This window comes from Bufo bufo, chromosome 3 (genome assembly GCF_905171765.1).
Source record: "Bufo bufo chromosome 3, aBufBuf1.1, whole genome shotgun sequence".
Classification (NCBI taxonomy): domain Eukaryota; kingdom Metazoa; phylum Chordata; class Amphibia; order Anura; family Bufonidae; genus Bufo; species Bufo bufo.
The window spans coordinates 210,445,165-210,465,782 of record NC_053391.1 but is presented as its reverse complement, the minus strand read 5'-3'; the positions used below and the strand labels follow the sequence as shown (position 1 = coordinate 210,465,782).

The window sequence follows — 20,618 nt, the reverse complement described above, 5'->3', positions numbered from 1 at the left end:
TGTAGCAATCAAAATCCACCCCTGAAACCTTGTCTCCCTTTCTGTGTATAATTACACCCTCCTAAAGTACATGAGCTGCTCGATTTTCAGACAATTATTTGTGGAGAACCACTGGAGCTGGTTACCAGCATTACAGAATACGTCTCTATGAAGGGAGTGTGTATTAAAGGAGGACCCGGCGAATAGACCCCCACTCACTAGACAGAGGCCGAAGAAGTTTCCATTTGGCCTCTGCCCAGCTGGTAGACTTCACTTTCCTATAAAGAGAGAAATGGGTGTATCGCACTGTATGGCATTCATCACATTCCCAGAGTATGTCTCCGATGGCAGGCTAGAAGAGTAAAGTATACAGGCTGAAGAGTTAGCATTTAACCTGGTATGGGGCAGGTAGCAACAATGTGTTATATTTGAGGGGTCAATGATATTGCTACCCTATTGTTAGCTAGAATGAGCACCCCCACGTTTTTCCCACATGTCACCAACATATAGTTGATACCAGGTGTCTGTTTTCCTACCTCTCCAGTGTCCCATAGTTGGGTTGTGCTTGGCCCATGGCTCGGTGCTGTGGAGCCGGACTCTGTCTTGCCGAGTTGGATCCTGATGGGGGACCTCTGTGTTCTGATGAAGAAAGTAATACTGATAAGCTGGAAACAGTTTTCAAATTGTACCTACTATTATCATCAGCATCTGCATCATTGCTTGTTTTTTAGGAGGACGGAAAATAACTTTTTGAAACCTTTCACAAGGAATGCTCGCAGCTTTTTAACAGTTGGAAATCAGCTTGTTCAGTCCCATTTTATTAGTCATTTCATACAGCAAAGATGCAGAAAAAAATAAAGGGATTTGAAAACAAAACAGCATTGTCTTGTACTTTTTTATTTGGCATCCCCAAATCCCTAAATGAGTTGGTATACATTTTGGAACATATTTAATGGCATATAAAAGCACCAACAAATATTTAACATTTAAAAAATGAGATGCAGAATAAATAGGGCAGCAAAGTTGTACAACATCCAAAAAGATAACCAGTAATACCAGTAAGGGTATGTTCAAAAAGGAGGACTTTGTCAGTGACAAAATCTGCTGCATATCCCACTGCTAAAATCGCAGTGCTGTGATGCGGTCTCTGTGGACCCGCTCAATAGAGCTAAACTGCAAGCAGGCTCCTGCTGCTGCTTTGCGATGGGTCCACGTGATAACCGCGCCAAGAATGGACCTGTGCATTCTTGCCATGGTCTATAAAACCGCACGGCAAAAATCCTCGGCCGCATGAACGGTGGAAAATAAGAAAATATATGTGTTAAACTAATTTAGTGTTGCAATGTATGGACCCATATACACCTATAGGCTACATCTGGACCACCATTTGTCAGGTTATTGCTTTTCCTACAGGTCTTAAGCTGACATTTACTGTCTATTTCTCTACCCTGTTGACTAGTTTATACACAACTTTTATTTTACTGGCTTGTCCTAGAATTAAAGGGAACCTGTCACTGGGATTTTGTGTATAGAGCTGAGGACATGGGCTGCTAGATGGCCGCTAGCACATCCGCAATACCCAGTTCCCCATAGCTCTGTGTGCTTTTATTGTGTAAAAAAAACGATTTGATACATATGCAAATTACCCTGAGATGAGCCCTGTCCCTGACTCATCTCAGGGTCAGGACTCATCTCAGGTTAATTTGCATATGTATAAAAAAAAAATTTTTACATAATAAAAGCACACAGAGCTATGGGGACTGGGTATTGCGGATGTGCTAGCGGCCATCTAGCAACCCATGTCCTCAGCTCTAGACACAAAATCCCAGTGACAGGTTCCCTTTAAGTTATAAGGCATCATACTAAAGCTGGTCACACACATTCAACAGCTCACTCAACCGACTCCCCCACATATTCTGTTTGCCGATCCTTCTCCCCACCGACATCGTCTTTCAGGGGAAGCGTCAGGAGCTCCCTGTACATATTAGGCTGTTGGCCAAACAGGGTACGGACGGGTTCAGATGACAAAACAACGTGTATGGGGACCTTACTTTTGCAATACATTGTAGTAATAATCTATATAGCAACAACATATTTCACAGCACTTTACAGAGGGCACATACGCACACAAAATCAGACATTACACAGTAACAAACAATTCAAACAAGATACGTGAGCACCCTGCTTTTTTTTCTCAAAAACGTACAATGTTTCTTCTACAACCACTGTAAGGTAAGCACCACTTCTTACTGCAAAGTCTTAGGTTATTACATGCCAACAGTAAGAGCAGTACTAGATTCTGGAGATTAGGTCATTTTGAATGGCTAGTAGAGAGTTAATCATGAAGCTGTAGTAGTCTGTTAGCAAAACCCCATCTTGGCCACCTTCCGCGGATCTTTGTACTGTTCAGGCTGTGCACCAGCTGTGTGTAGAGATAACAGCTAAGGAACTGAGGGGCTAAGAAATGAAGCCAAGAAGCAAGGAAACTCTAGCTGGTCTAGCTGGATGAGCTGAGCCAATAAACAAGACAATATGTTTTCTCATGACTTAGAAGCTTACACACAACAGGAAAACCAAAAGAAGGATCCATCATTCCTGGAATGTGCAAAAAACTGATTCTAGTATTCGCTCTAGTCACAACTAATGGCCACCAGTAGGTTCTATTGACATCTCAACCAGTCATATTGGGTTATCATCAGGAAAGAATTTCATCTGTATCAAATTTAGATTATCCTCAAGAACAGAGCATTTCCTCGGCATTTTGACATGACCTGTAATTCTACAACATGGACCTCAACATAAAAGGGGCTTTTCTGTATGAATGCTGCACTTTCTCCCGCTTCAGGAGAGGCTCTTTACACACGCCTCAGCATACATCATGTTTAGAGTACTGTCACAATTGCGTTGTTGGATTCCGGCAGGCAGGCGGATCCGTCTCACAAATGCATTGCAATACTGGATCCGTCTCTCCGGTTGTCATCTGGAAAAATGGATCCAGTATTAATATTTTTCACATTTTTAACCTCTTAAGGACTCAGCCCTATTTCACCTTAAAGACCCGGCCATTTTTTGCTAATCTGACTAGTGTCACTTTAAGTGCTGATAACTTTAAAACGCTTTGACTTATCCAGGCCATTCTGAGATAGTTTTTTCGTCACATATTGTACTTCTTGACACTGGTAAAATGAAGTAAAAAAAAAATCTTTTTTATTTATAAAAAAAAAATACCAAATTTACCAAAAATTTTTAAAAAATTGCAAATTTCCAAGTTTCTATTTCTCTACTTCTATAATACATAGTAATACCTCCAAAAATAGTTATTAGTTTACATTCCCCATATGTCTACTTCATGTTTGGATAATTTTGGGAATGATATTTTATTTTTTGGGTATGTTACAAGGCTTAGAAGTTTAGAAGCAAATCTTGAAATTTTTCAGAAATTTTCAGGGACCAGTTCAGGTCTGAAGTCACTTTGCGAGGCTTACATAATAGAAACCACCCAAAAATGACCCCATTCTATAAACTACACCCATCAAGGCATTCAAAACTGATTTTACAAACTTTGTTAACCCTTTAGGTGTTCCACAAGAATTAATGGAAACACCCCATATGTGGTCGTAAACTGCTGTACGGGCACACGGCAGGACGCAAAAGGAAAGGAATGCCATACGGTTTTGAAAGGCAGGTTTTGCTGGACAGTTTTTTTTTTACACCATGTCCCATTTGTAGCCCCCCTGATGCACCCCTAGAGTAGAAACTCCATAAAAGTGACCCCATCTAAGAAACTACACCCCTCTAGGTATTCAAAACTGATTTTACAAACGTCGTTAACCCTTTAGGTGTTGCACAAGATTTAATGGAAAATAGAGATACAATTTCAAAATTTCACTTTTTTGGCAGATTTTCCATTTTAATATTTTTTTTCCAGTTACAAAGCAAGGGTTAACAGCCAAACAAAACTCAATATTTATGGCCCTGATTGTGTAGTTTACAGAAACACCCCATATGTGGTCGTAAACTGCTGTACGAGCACACGGCAGGGCGCAGAAGGAAAGGAATGCCATACGGTTTTTGGAAGGCAGATTTTGCTGGACTGGTTTTTTTGATACCATGTCCCATTTGAAGCCCCCCTGATGCACCCCTAGAGTAGAAACTCCAAAAAAGTGACCCCATTTTAGAAACTACGGGATAGGGTGGCAGTTTTGTTGGTACTAGTTTAGGGTACATATGATTTTTGGTTGCTCTATATTACACTTTTTGTGTGGCAAGGTAACAAGAAATAGCTTTTTTGGCACAGTTTTTTTTTTTTGTTATTTACATCATTCATCTGACAGGTTAGATCATGTGGTAATTTTATAGAGCAGGTTGTCACGGACGCGGCGATACCTAATATGTATACAATTTTTTTTATTTATGTAAGTTTTACACAATGATTTCATTCAAAAAAATGTTTTAGTGTCTCCATAGTCTAAGAGCCATAGTTTTTTCAGTTTTTGGGCGATTATCTTAAGCAGGATCTCATTTTTTGTGGGATGAGATGCCGGTTTGATTGGCACTATTTTGGGGTGTATATGACTTTTTGATCGCTTGCTATTACACTTTTTGTGACGTAAGATGACAAAAAATGGCTTTTTTTACACCGTTTTTATTTATATTTTTTTACGGTGGTTATCTGAGGGGTTAGGTCATGTGATATTTTTATAGAGCCGGTCGATACGGACACGGCAATACCTAATATGTATACTTTTTTTTATTTATGTAAGTTTTACACAATGATTTCATTTTTGAAACAAAAAAAAAATCATGTTTTAGTGTTTCCATAGTCTAAGAGCCATAGTTTTTTCAGTTTTTGGGCGATTATCTTGGGTAGGGTATGATTTTTGCGGGATGAGATGACTGTTTGATTGGTACTATTTTGGCGTACATGCGACTTTTTTGATCACTTTTATTACCTTTTTTGGGAAGTAAGGTGGGCAAAATTTCAATTTCATCATAGCTTTTAATTTTTTATTTTTATGACGTTCACCGTTCGGGTAAAGTAACATGACCGTTTTATAGATCAGGTCGTTACGGACGCGGTGATATCAAACATGTGTAGGGAATTTAATTTTTTTTCATTTTTAATCAGTGATAAATGTGTTTTTTGATTTTTACTTTTTTTTCACTTTTTTTCACTTTATTTTACCCAGACCCACTTGGTTCTTGAAGATCCAGTGGGTCTGATGTCTGTATAATACAGTACAATATATAGTGTACTGTACTGTATTTTACTTACACTTTGTCTGAACAGATCTATGCCTTTAGCACAGATCTGTTCAGCACCATGGACAGCAGGCGTCCTGTTGCCATGGGAACCTTCCCCGTTTGCTCAGTTGTGGCCACAACTGCGCAGACGGGGAAGGGTAAGGAGGGGGGCTCCCTCCCTTTGTCACCCCATCCTGTCGGGGGGCTGCAAAGGCACAGCAGATGGGAGAGGGAGGGAGCTCCCGACTGTTAACCTCTGCTATTCGATACCGCGGTCCGTACGGAAAGGGTTAAACGGCTGACATCGCATCACAGATGTCAGCTGTTTATACCAGAGTGTCAGCAATGTGCTGACACTCTGGTATAACCACTGGCCACCAACGATTATTCAAGAGGAGGTGGACGGGGGATCGCGATCCCGCCTGCCGCACCGCCCGCCACCCCCCACCCCCGGCACCTCCCACCGCCATAAAATCATTCAGGGGTGCAGGGGGGGTGAAAAATCAATATTTTAGGCATACTGCAGAAAGCGCAGCAAACAGCAGGTCTGAATTGAGCTGCGGTTTGTTGCGATCGCCGACATGGGGAAGGGGGGGTCACGCTCAATGATTTGAGCAGGCACCTTGTTCCGATCACCGCCGGCCGGGCGGCAGTGATCGGAACAACACATGACGTACCTGTACGTCATGTGTCCTTAAGTACCAGGACATCATGACGTACCGGTACGTCATGTGTCCTGAAGAGTTTAAGGAGTTAAAGGTCTGCGCATGCGCAGATTGCAAAACCGGGTCCGTTTTGCCGGAACACTTGGGGCCTGATCCGGCATTAATGCATTTCAATGGAAAATAATGCCGGATACAGCATTCCGGCAAGTGTTCCAGAATTTTGGATGGAGGAAATACCGCAGCCTGTTTCTCCGTCGAAAAACCGTACAGTGACTGAACTGAAGACATCCTGATGCATATTGAACGGATTACTCTCCATTCAGAATGCATTAGGATAAAACTGTTTTTTTCTGGTATTGAGCCCCTAGGAAGGAACTCAATACCGGAAAAGTTTAACGCAAGTGTGAAAGTACCCTAATGCGCATGCACACCAACTTATTTTGAGTTTTTTGGGCCTTAAAGATATTGTCCCAGAACAACAACTTATCAGCTATCCACTAAATAGGTGATTGATCGTGTCTCCTGTTTAAATCAATTAGAGGTTGACTATGGGCCCTGCCACTCTATTCAAACTACATGGGACTGCCAAAAAATGCAGAGCGCTACACTTTGCTATCTTTGGCAGCCACAAAGACATTGAATGGAGCAGCAGTGTGCATACCCAACTGCCACTACAATGGGGGGCACGAGACCCACATTCTCATGATCGCTAGATGTCTCAGTGGTCAGACCCCCACCGAAGAGACACTAAGGATAGACGATACGTTTTCTTTCTGGGACAACCCCTATATGTCAAAGGGATCTTTCCAAGAAATAAATTCCCTTTTGGACTCAAACATGTCCTAAACTCACTGGGTTTCTGTCCTAGAGACATGTGTTCTTTCTGATTTATGCTGCTAAATAAAATCAGTTATTGGTCGAATATCAACAGGAGTAGTAAAATGTGTCTGCTTTCTTCAAGAAACACATGTAAAAAACATAACACACCCAGATAGAAATGTCAGATTACTGCAAATCTCTGCATGCAGTTATGCCTCAGGCAGATATGTAAATGATTACAGGTTTGGACTGATGAGACACTGGGTCTTGCCACAAGAGGGTATACAAGTGCTTCCACCGTTGCCCTATAAAAAAAAGGCTCTCAGAGGCTATTTTTGGGCAGTGTTTCTCTTGATGCCAGACATGCCTCTACAACACACTTAGACATTTTGCTCAACTGACAGAGTTTACGAGGGGCCACATCACTGGACTGAGTGAAGCAGGATGGGTGTTTTGATGACTTGCCTACAATCTAGAAAAAATAAAAAAATCCACAGCACTCTTCCGATGGTGAAAAAATCTGGTCTTTAATTAACCAGCAGCAAGGTGATGCGACGTTTCGACTGTCTCCGGTCTTTGTCAACAAAGTTGCCTACAATCTAGGCTGTTCTTAGGCTACTTTCACACTTGCGGCAGAGTGATCCGGCAAGCAGTTCCGGCAAAATGTATGCCAACTGATGGCATTTGTAGACGGATCCGGATCCTGATCAGTCGTAAAAATGCCTGATCAGTCAAAAAAATGCATTGAAATGCCGGATCCGTCTTTCCGGTGTCATCCGGCAAAACGGATCCGGCATTTATTTTTTTCACCTTTCTTTCGGTCTGCGCATGCACAGACCGCAAGGACGGATCCGGTATTTTGAATGCCAGATTCGGCACTAATACATTCCTATGGGAAAAAATGCCGGATCTGGCATTCAGGCAAGTCTTCTGTTATTTTTGGCCGGAGATAAAACTGTAGCATGCTGCGGTTTTATCTTTTGCCTGATCAGTCAAAAAGACTGAACTGAAGACATCCTGAACGGATTGCTCTCCATTCAGAATGCATAGGGATATACCTGATCAGTTCTTTTCCGGCATTGAGCCCTTTTGACGGAACTGAGTGCCGGAAAAGAAAAACGCAAGTGGGAAAGTACCCTTACCTAGATGTTAGGTGGTTTTGGGGGCAGTGGTTACGTGGGGGCATGCACACATAGCTAACAGGATCCAGAAGGCTCAGACAGACCAATAGTAGAGAGGATCAAATACAAGCAGCTCCCATTTTTGTTGTCCACCACTGAGATGCAGGTGGCACCTTCATTACACATCCCTGTCTCCCTGTTGGGGACACTAACAGCTCAGCTGTGTGCAGGATACCCTGCAGCCATATGTGTTGCCCTTCATGGCAGGATGTCCAACTAGCATTTTTCAGCAGGATAATGCTTGCCCACACACAGCAAGGGTTTCCTAGAGATATCTCCACCAGAGTCGCCAGATTTACCTCAAACTGAGCATTTATGGGGCCAACTGGGATGCCAGCTTCGGCATCCACAGGCCCAGCTGCAACATCTGTAGGCAAATGTGAAGCAGTATACCATATGGAACCTGTATGCCTCCATGCCCAACCATATCTCATCTTGGATCCAGGCTAGAGGCAGCCCAAACCGTATACCAGAACCTCCTTTCAATTGTATATTTTCCCAGTAAAATTTTACTTTTGCTCTAATATTATAGTCACTTACATATGCCATCATTACATTCACACATATAAGGCTTCATCTGATTCCAGCCAGCACGGTGGCTCAGTGGTTAGCACTGGGGTCCTAGGTTCGAATCTGACCACGGACAACATCTGTATGGAGTTTGTATGTTCTCCCTGTGTATGTGTGGGTTTCCTCCCATACTCCAAAAACATACTGATAGGGAACTTAGATAGTGAGCACCACTGGGGGACAACTTGATGCTAATATCTGTAAAGGGCTGCAGAATATAGTAGTTCCTCTTGGTGCATTCTTTCTTTGTCAATGAGTCTATATACATACACACATTTTTAGTGCTTTACTGCAAAGAGCCTCGAAAAGGTCAACATTTACAGAAATTCCAAGAGACGTTTAGACTGCAATGCCTTACAGCCCTTAAAACCCAGAGCGTTTTTTTTTTTTTTTAAATCAACTCTTTTTGATAAAACACAAAATAAAGAAAGGTTTCAATCTCCATAAATATTTAGGAACAGGTAAATTGTGCTTGTGACATTTTTGAAAATAAAAAGATATGACTGGAAGTCTAATATTTGCCCTGAAATGAATTGTCCCCTGTGCTAATCCATCTGCTTGCTGGATTAAGGTACTTAATATTTGGAATTGGCCAAAGCCATCTATCTGGCAAAGGGATTCTAATGCTTCTAATTCAAATGTGGAACCATGGTCTTGAATACATCGCAGGAGAAGGCATGAGCAGATGTAGACTTTATTTCCCCAACTAGAGAAACAGACAAAGATAGAAAAAACATGATTTATGGAGTCACAATTCATTTCCGAGACAGATTTCAACCAGATTTGCAAATGACTATTCTCTGCTGACTGGATACAAAGCCCCTGATGACCTACTTTACAACGGCACGGTGTCGGGTTTTTGCCAAACAGATTATCAGCTGTACTGGATTTTTTAAGTCCACATGCACACTGGGCGGTGATGTGAGGCTATGACTCATGTGATTAATAGGTAGTGTTCATGCATACTGTGTACGCTCTAAAGCCTTATTCACATAATGCATCAGTATTCTGACGCCAAAATCGAGAATGGATCTAAAACACTGGGTAAATGTATTTGAAAGGAATTCTCTTTGCATACACTTTGAAGTGAAAAAAACCCTTCACGGTTCTCTTAGATTCTGTGCAAAGGCCTGTCGAGCCGTTCCCTACAGACTTCAGCAGTTTTTTTGGTGTTTTTAGGGCTCCACACATACATTTGTTCTGGCATTTTACTGTTCACTCAAAAAACACAATAGGAAATGCTTGTTTTTTTTCCATACTGCATGAATTATTTTTTTTTGTGGCGGTTTTTACTAAATAACAGTATGAAAAAACATTTTTATCTGACGATTCTTTTTCCCCCGTTGAGAAACGTAAAAACTGAAACAAAAACAGCAATAGCACAAAATGTTTGTGTGTTCTGTGTTTCATATTTCTCATAGTCTTTCAGTTAACATCTGGAGCTGGCAAATTTACTGTGAAAACATCACAAAAAAAAAAGGTAAAGGGGTTCTGAGAATGCTAAGAAACCATGCAAAAGAGTTTAAAGGGCATCTATCAGCAGATTTGTACCTATGAAATTGGCTGACCTGTTACATGTGCCCTTGGCAGCTGAAGGCGTTGGTCCCATGTTCATATGTGTCCACATTGCTAAAAACATCACACCAGGCACTGTCAAAGTGCAGGGGGCGTGGCAGTTGCAGAGAGCGCGGAGCCTCTAGGTGTAAGGGTAACACCCCCATTGCTCCTAGAGGCTCATTTGCATATATAAAACATATTTTTTTCTCAGCAATGTGGGCACATGTGAACATAGGACCAACACACGTCTGCAGCTGCCAAGTGCACATGTAACAGGTCAGCCAGTTTCATGGTTACAAATCTGCTGACAGAGGACCTTTAGGTATAGCTGCTTCACCTATGGCAGGGTCTTTTAACCCCTTCCCAAGCAGGACTTGCCGCAGTGTGCCTGCTGTTTCATACAGCTGCAGCTAATGTCCGCGACCAGCAGTAATGCCAGTTGTGGACATTTAACCCTTCAGATGCTGTGGTCAGACATGACCACGGCATCTGTACGTACTAAAACCCGGAAGCGCGCACTTCTTGGTGTGCTCTGGCCACGTCGGGGATAGGGCGAGCCAGAGTGTGTGTGCAGCAGCCATCATCCTCCTGTGTGACAGGAGGCTTCTGCACATTAGTTCCTATGGAGTCCCTACATAGGAAACCAGTATAATGCTAATGTATTGGAGTCTATAAAATAAGCAATCTAATGCTTGCTTGTTATAGTTCCCTATAGGGAATTTTTTTTCACAAAATTAGAAAAATTAATCACCCCCTTTCCCCAAAATGAAAATAAAAAAACATAAAAAATATACATCACGGGCATCGCCAAGTGTGAAAACATCAGTACTATTAAAATATAAAAATATTTATCCCGTACGGAAAACGGAAACAGTCAAAATTGACAATTCGTAATTTTTTGGTCGCTTCCCCCCCCCCCAAAAAAAATAAACAAAAAGTGATCAAAGAGTCGTATACACCTCAAAATGTTATCAATGAAAAGTACAGATCGCCTTGCAAAAAATGAGCCCTTACACAACTCCGTACACATAACGTCAGAATATGGCAACGAAAAGGTTTTTATATTATTTTCCATATAAAAATGCAAGAAAAACTACACATAAGTGGTATCACGGTAACTGTACTGATTTGGAGAATGAAAGTAACTGGTCAGTTTTACTGTATAGGGAACGCCATAAAAACAAAACCCATAAAACTGTTGCGGAATTGCATTTTTATTATTTTTTCCAATTTCACCCCATTTGGAATTTGTTTTCCAGCTACTATATTGTATGCAATATTGAATGGTGGAAAGAGAAAGTGCAACTCATCCCGCAAAAAACAAGCCCTCATACGGCTATGTGAACAGAAAAATAAAAAAAGATATGGTCCCAGAAAGGCTGAACTTTTTCATGCAATATTATAATTATTATTATTTTTTTATTTAAGCTAAAGATAAATATACATTCAAAAGGAATAGCAAATATACTAAAATGACTTGTACTTCTACCTGCACTCTGGCTTTGGCTCAAAAAAAAAACAAAAAAAAAAACTGCAGTGGCTTTAAAAATAATAATAATAAAAAAAAATTAATATGAAACCACCCTTCGTTCCCTGCATACAGAGCATTTGATAGTGAACCTTACAACAAGGCTTACCTTCTTCCGCAATCACAGTGAGGGCGACTGTATTCCCAGCATCTTTTATGAGTTGCACAATGTTATCATGTGACAACTCCACAATGGACTGGCCGTTTACTGCGGAGATCCGGTCTCCCACTTTTAGCTTTCTGCAGCGGTCAGCAGGGCTTCCTTCTATTACCCGTCCAATCTTGTGAGGAATGACTGCAATTAGAAGAGCATTATTTATCAGTCATTCTACCAGTGGTTACTGTTCACATTCCATGACCTGAGTTGGTTTGGTTTGCATGGTGTGAATGCAAACTAATCAATAAGTTCTTAAAGGGGAAACATGTTGATAAATTGATCTTAGTTAGTGAGCTCCTTAGGCTGGTTTCACAAGAGCGAGTATCACGCTCTGAACTCGCAGCACAGCAGCCCTCCTGAACTTCCAGCACTGCCGGGGTCGCATAGCATTTTTTAAATTCATGATGCTATGAAACCCTTACAGTACATAATGCTGTCAATGTTATCCAATACATTCTAGATCTCTAAGGGTTACATAGCATCATAAATCAATATAATGCTAAACGACCCCGGTAGTGCTGGAAGTTCAGGACGGGTGCTGCGCTGCAAATCTGGAGCGTGACACTTGCTCGTGTGAAACCATCCTTAAAGTTCTTTTAAACTGATTATCTTTCCTCCGGATAGATCATCAGCATCTGATTGGCGGGGGTCCGACACCCGGGAACCCTGCCGATCAGCTGTTTCAGAAAGCAGCGGCGCTCCAGGAACACCTAGGCCTTCTCTCGGTTTCCCTCAGGCCCAGTGACGTCACGACTTCTATCACTGGTCTGGGCAGAGCTAAGCTCTGTTCACTTGAATGGAGCTTAGCCATGCCCAGGCCAGTGACACTAGTCGTGACGTCACTGGGCCTGCGGTAAACAAACGGCTGATCTCTGGATAGATCATCAGCATCTGATCGGTGGTGGTCCGACATCCGGGACCCCCGCCGATCAGATGCTGATGATCTATCCAGAGGATAGATCACCAGTTTAAAAGAACTGCAGAACCCCTTTAAAGTGTCACTGAACTTTCCAAAAACTTTTAATATGACATATCAAAAGTTTTGATCGGTGGTGGTCTGGGCGGCGCCGAAACCCCCCTCCTCGATCGCAAGAATGAGGAGAGAGAAGTGCTTGCATAGAAAGCTCTCCTTCTCACTCCAGGAGACAGAATCAAAGTGGGCCCATATACTTTCTATTCAGCGAGTTCCTGCGACATATGAAAAGTTTTTATGAAAGTTCAGTGATACTGGGGGTCCATTCACATGACTGTCAGTTTTGTGGACCACAAAACACGGACACCGGCCATGTGCAGGCCACATCGGGGTACAGATCCATTGATTTCAATGGGTCAATGATCCGCAAGATGTGGAAAAGAATAGGACGTCTTATACTTTGCGGCACGACCGCACGGACCTGGAAGCACACAGAAGGGCTTCCATGTTTGGACACTCGCCTTTGGTAATGGAAACACCCAGCTGTTCATTTATTCATACATTTCCAGGAGAAATAAAAGAGGATCGGCACAACACATAGGGATGAATTTATCAAGTTTGTAGGATAGATTTCTGGTTTACGAAAGTCACAAATTTTGGCACAAGTGATATTTTCAGCCAAACTTTTGGTGTTTTAAGGTGGCATGGTTTGGCATGTTAATTAGTTTCATGACAGATTTTCAAAAAGTCACAATTTTTTTTTGCAAAATCACTGCAGTGCATGGCAAGCAGAGTAGCATTTCTAGACAGTTTAGGCTGGGTTCACACTTGAGCGCATTTTATATGCGCGTTTAACGCGTGTTTTTGTCGCGCGTTTTTATGCACGTTTTTTGCAATAGTAAACGCGCGTTTGACGCGCGTTTGTGTGATTGACTGCAGTGTCCTATGGCCACAAACGCGCGTCAAAACGCCCCAAAGAAGCTCAAGAACTTGTTTGAGCGTAGGGCGTTTTTCAGCGCGTTCAAACGCGCTGTAAAACGCTCAAATGAGAACCAGGGCCATAGGGAAGCATTGGTTTTCATGTGTTGAGCGTTTTACAGCGCGTTTGAACGCGCTGTAAAACGCGCTGTAAAACGCTCAAGTGTGAACCCAGCCTTAAGGCTACTTTCACACTAGCGTTCGGATCGGATCCGTCTGATGTTTCATCAGACGGATCCGCTCCGATAATGCAGACGTTTGCATCCGTTCAGAACGGATGCGTCTGCATTAAAACTTAGAAAATTTTCTAAGTGTGAAAGTTGTCTGAGCGGATCCGTTCAGACTTTACATTGTAAGTCAATGGGGAACGGATCCGCTTGAAGATTGAGCCATATGGTGTCATCTTCAAGCGGATCTGTCCCCATTGACTTACATTGTAAGTCTGGACGGATCCGCTCGCCTCCGCACAGCCAGGCGGACACCCGAACGCTGCAAGCAGCGTTCAGGTGTCCGCTCACTGAGCGGAGCGGAGGCTGAACGCTGGCAGGCGGATGCATTCTCAGTGGATCCGCCTCCATAGAGAATGCATCAGGGTCGGGCGGCTGCGTTCAGGACCGCTTGTGAGCCCCTTCAAACGGTGCGCACACCTGAACGCAGGTGTGAAAGTAGCCTAACAAACGTGCAAATTTTGATCATTTGGCATACCTTTTGCCAACACAAAGTATAGCATCAAAGACTTCAAAAAGTCCCATCAGGATACATTCCCATAGTTCTAAGATAAGATTCTCCAGAATTGTTATTTTATGGCGAATACAAGAATTTACTAGGGCTACTTTCACACTCATTTTGGGCGGATGCGTCATGGATCGGCAAAAACGGATCCGTTACAATAATACAACCGCATGCATCTGTCACGAACAGATCAGTTTGTATTATCTGTAACATAGCCAAGATAGATCCGTCATGAACGCCATTGGAAGTCAATGAGAGACGGATCCATTTTCTATTGTACCAGAGAAAACGGATCCGTCCCCATTGACTTACATGGTCTGCCAGGACGAATCCGTTTGGCTCAGTTTCGTCAAGCCGACAGCAAAATGCTGCAGAGCGGAATGATGACTGATCGGAGGCAAACTGATGCATTCTGAGCGGATCCTTTTCCATTCAGTATGCATTAGGGCAAAACTGATCCGTTTTGGACCGCTCCTGAGAGCCCTGAACGAATCTCACAAACGGAAAACCAAAACGCGAGTGTGAAAGTAGCCTAAAACAGACATATTGGGAGAGTTGACAGGTCCTCATTCGGTTGTACAAGTTGTCAGGATAAGTCATCTCTGTGTGGCAATGCCATGAAAAAGTGAAATTTCATATAGAAAATGCCATGCTATTAGTAACACAGTACTAGGAAATGGTTATGTATAAAATTCACTCATTAAAACAGATTGTGCTAAGAGGACTGAACCTTTACAGAACATTAATATTCAGGCAAATTTCTGTACTGTGAGCTAATTGACTCGTGTTCCTGTATGCCCGGGTGCTGTGCTCAGCACTGTGAGGTATTGTTAATGCACACAACATCTGTTTGAGCACATTAAATATAAACTACTCTGAAGGATAATGCTTGGCAGCACTGGCCAGATGGATTTTTAGCTGAGAGACAACACTAATAATATTTACCCAGGATTTCAGTATTGTGATTGAAAGCACATGGCGGTGAACACAAGGGGAAGGGCTTAATATGGGTCTAGCGCTAACACAAAAAAACTATTACAACAATAAAAAAAAATTGCAAACGTACTATTAATGGCAAATGGCATTTATCACGTAGAAAAATGATGATTACACTTACCGGTAATCGGATTTTCCTGACCCCACGACAGCACCACTGAGAGATGGCTCCGCCTCCATGGACAGGAAACCTGTAGCATAAAAAGGTGGAGCCACTCTCCCACCTCAGTGGGTTTACAGAGTATAAGAGGGACTCCCCTTTTGGTTAATACAATATACATTTACATTTTTTTATTTATTTTTTTTGCATCTCACCACGTGAAATTTTCCACCAACCACCACCTTAGGGAGGGAATTAGACGGGTGCTGTCGTGGGGTCAGGAAAATCTGATTACCGGTAAGTGTAATCATCATTTTTCCCCTCCCCCACGACAGCACCACTGAGAGAGATTACATAGAAATCAAGGGTGGGTGACAACCTCTAATACTTTAGTACCAAAAAGTAGGTTAGAGATGGAATCAAGTTGAAGTCTATAGTGTTTGTAGAAGGTAGACGGAGAAGCCCATGTGGCCGCCCTGCAGATTTGGTCAATAGAAACACTAGACCTTTCTGCCCAAGAGGTAGACACCGCCCTAGTAGAGTGTGCCTTCAAAGATAGTGGAGGAGACAGACCAGAACAGGAGTAAGCTAAAGAAATTAGCTCTCTAATCCACCGGGCGATGGTACTTTTTGAGGCCGCATTACCTTTCCTGGCCCCTGCGTACAGGACCAACAAGGATGAGGATTTTCTCCAGTCCTTGGATCTCTCCAGGTACTGGATCAGGCACCTTCTTACATCTAATAAGTGCCATCTTTCTTCCTCCTCAGATTTTGGCTCTGGAAAAAAGACTGGGAGAAATATTTCCTGCAACCTGTTAGTCTTAGAAGGTACTTTAGGGATGAACTTTGGATCTGGCCTCAGTATCACCCTATCCTCGTGTATGGTCATGAATGGGGTATTAATAGATAGTGCCTGGAGCTCGCTAACTCTACGTGCTGAAATAAGCGCTATCAACATAACCAATTTTAGCGTAAGATTTTTAATTGAGCAATCCTCAATGGGTTCAAATGGACGAGTAGTCAAGGCTTTTAAAACCAAGTTCAAGTCCCAGGGGGGAAATCTGGGTCCCCTGACTGGTGCAATCCTATCCACTGCCTTGAAGAACCTAACTATCCAGGGATCCATGGCCAGGCTCCTACCACTCAAACCTGAGAGTGCCGAAACCTGAACCTTCAGGGTACTTTTTGCTAATCCTAGAGATAGCCCTCTCTGTAGAAATTCTAATACCTGTTTGGTGGAAATCCTTTCTGGCCAAATACTGGTGTCGAGACCTGCAAAGGATAGAAATCTCTTCCATATTCTGGCATAAATAGTATTAGTTACTTTTTTCCTGCTACTAAGAATGGTAGTAACTAGTGCTTCTGAGAATCCTTCCTTAATTAAGTGTGCCCTCTCAATCTCCATGCTGTGAGATGTAAGGATTCTATCTCTGGGTGCATTACTGGGCCCTGCCTCAGGAGATTCGGACTCTCGGGAAGAATCCATGGCTCTGCTACCGACATGGATCTTAGCAGGGAGAACCATGCCCTTCTGGGCCAGAAGGGGGCTATCACTATCATGTTTGACTTTTCCTCCCTTATCTTTTTGAGTACTCTGGGAAGGAGTTGCAGAGGGGGAAAGGCATATCCCAGATGAAATTTCCATTCTAGGAGAAAGGCATCTACTCCAAACGGGGATTCGTAAGGGCTGAGGGAGCAAAACCTTTCTATTTGTCTGTTTTCCCTGGTGGCAAAAAGATCTATATCTGGTATCCCCCATAGATCCACTATTTTTGCAAACACTGCTGGGTCCAGGGACCACTCTCCCTGTTTCAACCGATGACGGCTTAGAAAGTCGGCCTGGACGTTCTCCTCCCCCTTTATATGCAGAGCGGATATGTGAGCTAGATCCCCTTCTATCCCTGCGAATATGATCTCTGTCTCTCTCATCAAAGATCGGGATCTGGTACCTCCCTGACGGTTTAGGTATGATACCACCGTCCTGTTGTCCGACATGATCCTGACATGCCGGTGTTGCAGTTCCGGAAGGGCTGTCCTTAAGGCTAGTAGTACTGCTCTCAATTCTTTCCTGTTGGAAGAGAACTGTTTTTCTAACGGGGACCATATCCCCTGCCTCAACTGACCCCTGAAATGTGCGCCCCACCCCCATGGGCTGGCGTCCGTTGTAATTACTATTGGATCGGGGTGATTCCACTGGACACCTTGGTCTAAGTTTCTGGCCTCCAACCACCAGTTGAGGGAGACAAGGGTCCTCTGGCTGAGAGACATCTTGGAGTCCAAGGTCAATTCCTTTCGTTTTGTTGTAGTTAATATTTCCCATTGCAAAATCCTTGAATAGAACTGTGCCCATCGTACTGCTGGAATACAGGCAGTCATCATACCCAGTATGGACATTGCTTTCCGGACTGATATCCACGGATTCTCCTGGGTTCTCCGGGCTTCGTTCTGGATTCTGGTTATCTTATCTGAGGGAAGAAACGTTCTCTGTTGAACCGAGTCCAGCTGCAATCCCAGGAATGTCTGACTTGTGCTGGGCTCTAACCTGGATTTTTTCAAGTTGATTATCCAGCCCAGACGCTCCAGGATCTGAATTACTTTCTGGACTGAATTCTGGCATTCCTCTCGTGTTTTTGCTATAATCAAGAAGTCGTCTAGATAGGGAAGAAAAATAATATCTTCCTTCCTGATAAAGGATGCCACCTCCGCCATCACCTTGGTAAAGGTTCTCGGAGCCGTTGATAGGCCGAAGGGCATGGCCTGAAACTGTAGATGTCTGGTTCCCTGGTTCTCTATAACTGCTACCCTCAGAAATTTCTGAGCGCGGTGATGCATCGGGATATGTAGATATGCGTCCTTCAAATCTAGTATTGCCATGAAACATCCCTGAAATACTAAATGGATTGCCGACTTTATGGTTTCCATCTTGAATCTTTTTATTACCAGATGTTTGTTTAGTTGTTTTAAATTTATAATCGTTCGGTAGGAACAGTCCGTCTTTTTGACTAAGAACAGAGTAGAGTAGAAGCCCTCCCCCTGTTCTGCCCTCGGTACTGGTATTAATGCTTTTTTCTCTATCAACAAATCCACTTCTCTTGACAATTTTTTGGATTTCTTTGTAACCACAAACTTCTGAGGAAATTGTCCTCTGAACTGTAGTTTTAAGCCCTCTGTCACAACTCCAGTCACCCATTTTCCTGCAACTTCTCTCCAGGCGGAGGGAAAAATTTTTAGTCTCCCTACCTGTGATCTGGCGTCATTTTTTTGGACAGCCTGTCCTTCTGGGAGGAGGAGGAACTTCTGAACATGAATCCCCTACCGCCTGACCCTCTAGGTCTGGGGAACTGATCTCTATCCCCCGGCTGTCTCCTTCCCTGAAACCTGGAAGGATTCTGAAAGGGACGTCTATAAGGCCTAAATTGAGAAAAAGAAGACTCCTGAGGCATTCTCTTTTTCCTATCTGCTGCTTTTTCTAAGAGAGCATCCAGCTCTGGGCCAAACAAAAACTGCCCCTGGCAGGGGATACTACATAGCCGCTGTTTAGAGGCCATGTCGCCTCCCCTCCAGTTATTCAGCCATAGGGCTCTACGGGCAGAATTTGAAGTTGACGCAGATCTGGCCGCTAGCCGAACCGCCTCAACGGAAGCGTCTGATAGGAAATCCGCCGCCTTCTGCAGAGTTGGCAATGAGTTTAAAATCTGATCCCTAGGACACTTATCTCTCAATTGTCCCTCTAGTCTTTCCAGCCACAAGGCTAAGGACCTGGCCGTATCTGTAGCTGCGATATTAGGTCTAAAGGAGGCTGTGGATGCTTCCCAAGTATTTCTAAGGCAAGAGTCTATCTTCTTGTCCAGCGGGTCTTTTAAAAACCCCATATCATCGAATGGTAAGGATGATCTCCTGGAAACTTTAGAAATGGCCACGTCTAATTTAGGTGCTTTATCCCATGAAGTTGTAGCCTCTTCCTCAAAAGGGTATTTTCTTTTAAAATTCTTACTAACAAAAGCTTTTTTATCCGGCCTCTTCCACTCTTTTTCAATTAAAGCCGATATGCTCTTATGTAAAGGGAAACACCTTCTTTTCTTTTCCCTCAATCCTTCAAAGACCTATCTTCTCTGACGCCATAGACCTATCTTCTCTGACGTCTTCTAGTTCCATTGTAGCTTAAATGGTTTTAAGCAGTTTTTCCGTGTCAGTTACTGGAAATAAAAAAAAATTCTCCTGTTCTTCTTCCTCTAGGGATGAATCCTCTGATACCTCATCCCTATCTTCATCGCTAACACCTGTAGATTCTATGTCTGAATCCGCCTTTTCTGGTGTCTTTTTAGACTTCTTTAAAGATTTAAGGGTTTCCTTGACTTCTGTTTTAATTAATTCTCTAATGCCCTTCATGAAGTTCGGAGATTCTTCTGCCAGAGTCCTCTCAATACAATCCTGGCATAATTTTTTGGTATACGATGAAGACAAGGGGCATTTACACAATGCACATTCCTTATATTTCTTTTTTGACGCGGCTTTTTTAGGTGCCGTCTAAAAAGAAACAAGTGATAGATACAAAAACATATTTTAGTATCCTCATAAGTATCCCGTATCTTACCCCCTTAGAAGTCTTCTATACCGGCGCCTGCTTTTCAGTCTCAGCATCTTCCGGTCTCTTATCCGCTTCCATCTTGGAGGCATAGAGGATATTAATAATAATAAATATGTTGCAGGGAACAGCACCTCTCCTCTGAGAGTTCCACATGTTCCCTGGGAGCGCCTGCAACCGAGGTGTCCTCACCCTTCTTCCGCTTGCATCAACTCTGTTGTGGAGAGAAAAAACACTGGCCAAAGTTTAAGTGAGGTCCGCTGACCTCAATCGTCTCTGAGAAGTGCCGGCAGCGAGAACCCTTTTATTTCCGGTCACCTGACCGGAACTCTTACTGTGGAACGCACGTCTTACCTGACGTCATTCCTGCGACTTCCGGTCGGCGCTCCGGCGTGCTCCACTGATCCGGCTTCCGCCTGCAGTCCCTCCTGGGTACACACCTGGGACAGCCGCCCTCTGGCGCGTCCTCCGTTAGCCGCATCTACCCTGTGGCCCCACGCGGTCACACTCCTTTGAGGGACCGGTGCCTCAGTCCTAGGATGAACGGCTGGCCTGGACCAACCTCCACCCCTCAGGTAACCGTACCTGGCGACTGGTATGACCCATGGCTCTCT

The 20,618-nt window shown here is 43.3% G+C and overlaps 1 protein-coding gene across 6 annotated transcripts in view; it reads right to left on the bottom strand.

Moving 5' to 3' along the window:
• The window catches only part of MAGI3 (membrane associated guanylate kinase, WW and PDZ domain containing 3), a 345,070-nt gene that overhangs the window by 17,973 nt on the left and 306,479 nt on the right, over nucleotides 1–20,618 (bottom strand). For all 6 annotated transcript variants that reach the window (XM_040423894.1, XM_040423896.1, XM_040423898.1 and 3 more), the window contains 2 exons: nucleotides 11,653–11,838; nucleotides 516–618 (listed from right to left, as the gene is read on the bottom strand). In XM_040423894.1, coding sequence (XP_040279828.1) covers nucleotides 516–618; nucleotides 11,653–11,838 — 289 coding nt within the window. The remainder of the gene's footprint in view (nucleotides 1–515; nucleotides 619–11,652; nucleotides 11,839–20,618) is intronic.